This window comes from Triticum aestivum, chromosome 2A (assembly GCF_018294505.1).
Source record: "Triticum aestivum cultivar Chinese Spring chromosome 2A, IWGSC CS RefSeq v2.1, whole genome shotgun sequence".
Lineage (NCBI taxonomy): Eukaryota > Viridiplantae > Streptophyta > Magnoliopsida > Poales > Poaceae > Triticum > Triticum aestivum.
Window position 1 is genome coordinate 161,263,638 of NC_057797.1, and position 2,919 is coordinate 161,266,556.

Sequence of the window (2,919 nt, forward strand, 5' to 3'; positions counted from 1 at the left end):
CCGTTTTTTTTCATACCGGCGGTGATCTAGATTGCAAATAAACACCCTACTATAATCATATAGGGAAAAGAAAATATTGATAACTACACATGCATACCTCTTAAAAATGTCGCAGGGGAAAACAATAGATTTCTCATCGCGAGAGTGAGAGAAAGCGAGAGAGAGAGAGAGAGAGCGAGAGAGTGTGTGAGAGAGGGAGAGGGAGAGGGAGGAGAGAGGGAGAGAGAGACGCCTTAAGATTAACCATATTCAACACACGTTTTTTGTTATTTTGTGTGAACATCGACCATCGCCGGCGAGGGTGAGAAGGAGGATAAGCGGCAACACAGATATGATGCCTCGCAAAAATAAAAAAGATGGACCTATTGTGGTCTTAAGTGATGGTTGTTGAGTTAAGAACGTGTGTTATGTTTTCTCTCCCGTTGCAACGCACAGACTCTTTTGTTGTTACTTTGAAATAAATAAAATAAAACTCAAGCCCATTCCTGCATGTCGGATAGCACGTCCAAACCGCTCACCACGTCCCTCGCATGAACAAAACACGGACGCAGCTTCGGTGCCTTAAAGACACCTGCCTTTGGGTCACTGACATGTGGGCTAGCCACCTGTTGGATCCATATGTCATAGACATAAAGGTAGATACCTTAAGGCACCGAAGCATCGTCCACAAAACACATTTCTCTTTCATTTTTTATTTTATTTTTGGTGTGCGGGGAACCATTTCTCTCTCGTTGACCTTACACAGAATCTCACCATGTAGCTCGCACTATCAAAGCCGTGCGTACCATTCATTCTTCTTTCCGGTTCGTCTTGAGCTTGCTCCACCCGCAATGGGATGCCAGGCGAGCCGCCGGATCCTCCTCCTCGCCACCATAGTCGTCGCCGCCTCACTGCCACCACCCAGCGCGGCGCAGACGGCCAGCTGCGCCGACCTCGCGTTCTCCGGCGGCCGCCTCTACGCGGCATGCAGCCCGCTGGAGGAGCTGGACGCCAGCGTCCACTGGACATACCACGCGTCCAACGGCACGGCGGACGTCGCGTTCCGCGTGCCGGGGGGCTCGGCGGGGTGGGCGGCGTGGGCCATCAACCCGTCCGCGGTCGGCATGCTCGGCGCCAACACGGTGTTCGCCTACCACAACCCGGCCACCGGGGTGGTGGCGGTCGCGACGGCGGTCGTCGACAGCTACGCCCCCGCGTTCGCGGACGGGGACCTCGCCTTCGCCGTGTACAGGCGCGGCGCGGAGTACACCGACGGCGTGTACGCCATCCACGCCACAGTCGCGCTGCCGGGGAACAGCACCAGGCAGAACATCGTCTGGCAGGCCGGCACGTCGTCCCCGGACGGCCTGCCGGAGAGCCACCAGGCGTTCGGGGACAACGTCATGTCGTCCCGCAGCTGGGACTTCAGGTCGGCCGAGGCGGCGGTCGTCGTCGATGACGTCCCCGCCGCGCCAAGGGACAGCGTCTACCGCGCACTGCTACGCCCCAAGAATGTACGCACGTACGACAGTTTGGATCACCTTTTCCTTGATTTTTCACTTGGGAAACTTAGCTAGTTTGTACGTGCGTGCAGATCCATGGCGTGCTGAATGCTGTGAGCTGGGGCGTGCTGCTCCCTCTCGGCGTCATGCTGGCGAGGTACATGAGGGTGTTCCCATCGCTCGATCCGGCATGGTTCTACCTCCACGTCGCCTGCCAATGCAGCGGCTACGTGGTCGGGTCGGCCGGCTGGGTCTTCGGCCTCACGCTCGGCAGCCCGGCCAAAGGCGCCCTGCAGCACCATGGCCACCGCAACATCGGCACCGCGCTTTTCGTCCTATCAACGCTTCAGGTCAGTTCTGTGCAATCTGTTCAGTTCAGTTCCACTCTTTACATTACAGATGGGCATTTGATGACATTTGTCGATGAACAATCTTCACATATTTGATACTTTTAACTACTTTGACCAACAAATTCGCTGCTGCTTTCTACGGAGTATATATACATGCTGAAACGAATTGGATCGACCAGGTTTCTGCCTTGCTGATCCGCCCTAAGAAGACCGTCAAAGTTCGCTTCTACTGGAACCTGTACCACTGGTCCGTCGGCTACACGGTGGTCGTTCTGGGCGTCGTCAATGTCTTCAAGGGCATCGGCATCCTGCAAGCTGATCAGAAGTACAGGCACGCCTACCTTGGTGCCGTTCTGGTGCTAGCTGTGGTGGCCTTCGTCTTGGAGCTTGTGACGCTGACGGTCAGGTTCAAGAAGGGCCGGCGGTAAAAATTCCTGCCGTGGTGCTTAGACTGCCTTGGGCTTATCTGCGTGGACATCTGATGTACTGCAACCGATCATGGCTCGGGTATATATGTAAAACTGGGGAAGATGGAACGGTAAGTTGGTTCTTCCTGACATTATCTACGGTAATGAGCGGGCAGTGTAGCCGTGATGACAGTTTTGACCGAAGTTTATACTGCTTCTGTTTTTATTTACTCTGCATATTAGAGTTGACTGAAGTCAAACTTCGTAAAGTTTGATCAAGTTTATAAAAAACATTATAGACATTTATCATAATAAATCTATACGATGTGAAAGTGCATTTAATAATAAATCTAATGTTATTGATTTGTTATTGTATATCTTAATATTTTTATATATAAACTTGGTCAAAGTTTGTAAAGCTTGACTTTGATCAAAGCTAATATGCGAACTAAATAAAAACGGAGAGAGTACAACATAGAAAAATTCAGCAAGAACAACACCACCATGGTGCGGGGCTGTTGTGTGTGTATTACGAGGTAGGCCTGGGGCAATGTTGAGTGGCCGATTCATGTTGGGTGTCTTTTGGTTGCGTGCAGAACCTCCAATCAGGCCGAGTTGGGTCAAAAAAATGTGTTTAGTTGCAAACAAATTTGACTTCCATCGGCATAAACTTTAAAGCAG

At 51.7% G+C, this 2,919-nt stretch overlaps 1 protein-coding gene across 1 annotated transcript; it reads left to right on the forward strand.

Annotated features, from left to right (window-relative positions):
- The first annotated feature begins 791 nt into the window (after positions 1-791).
- Positions 792-2,601, forward strand: LOC123185059 (cytochrome b561 and DOMON domain-containing protein At4g12980). Its single transcript, XM_044597071.1, has 3 exons — positions 792-1,493; positions 1,574-1,831; positions 2,011-2,601. Exons 1-3 carry the CDS (start codon positions 831-833, stop codon positions 2,257-2,259), a joined length of 1,170 nt encoding a protein of 389 aa, XP_044453006.1. The 5' UTR covers positions 792-830; the 3' UTR covers positions 2,260-2,601.
- The last annotated feature ends 318 nt before the right edge of the window (positions 2,602-2,919 follow it).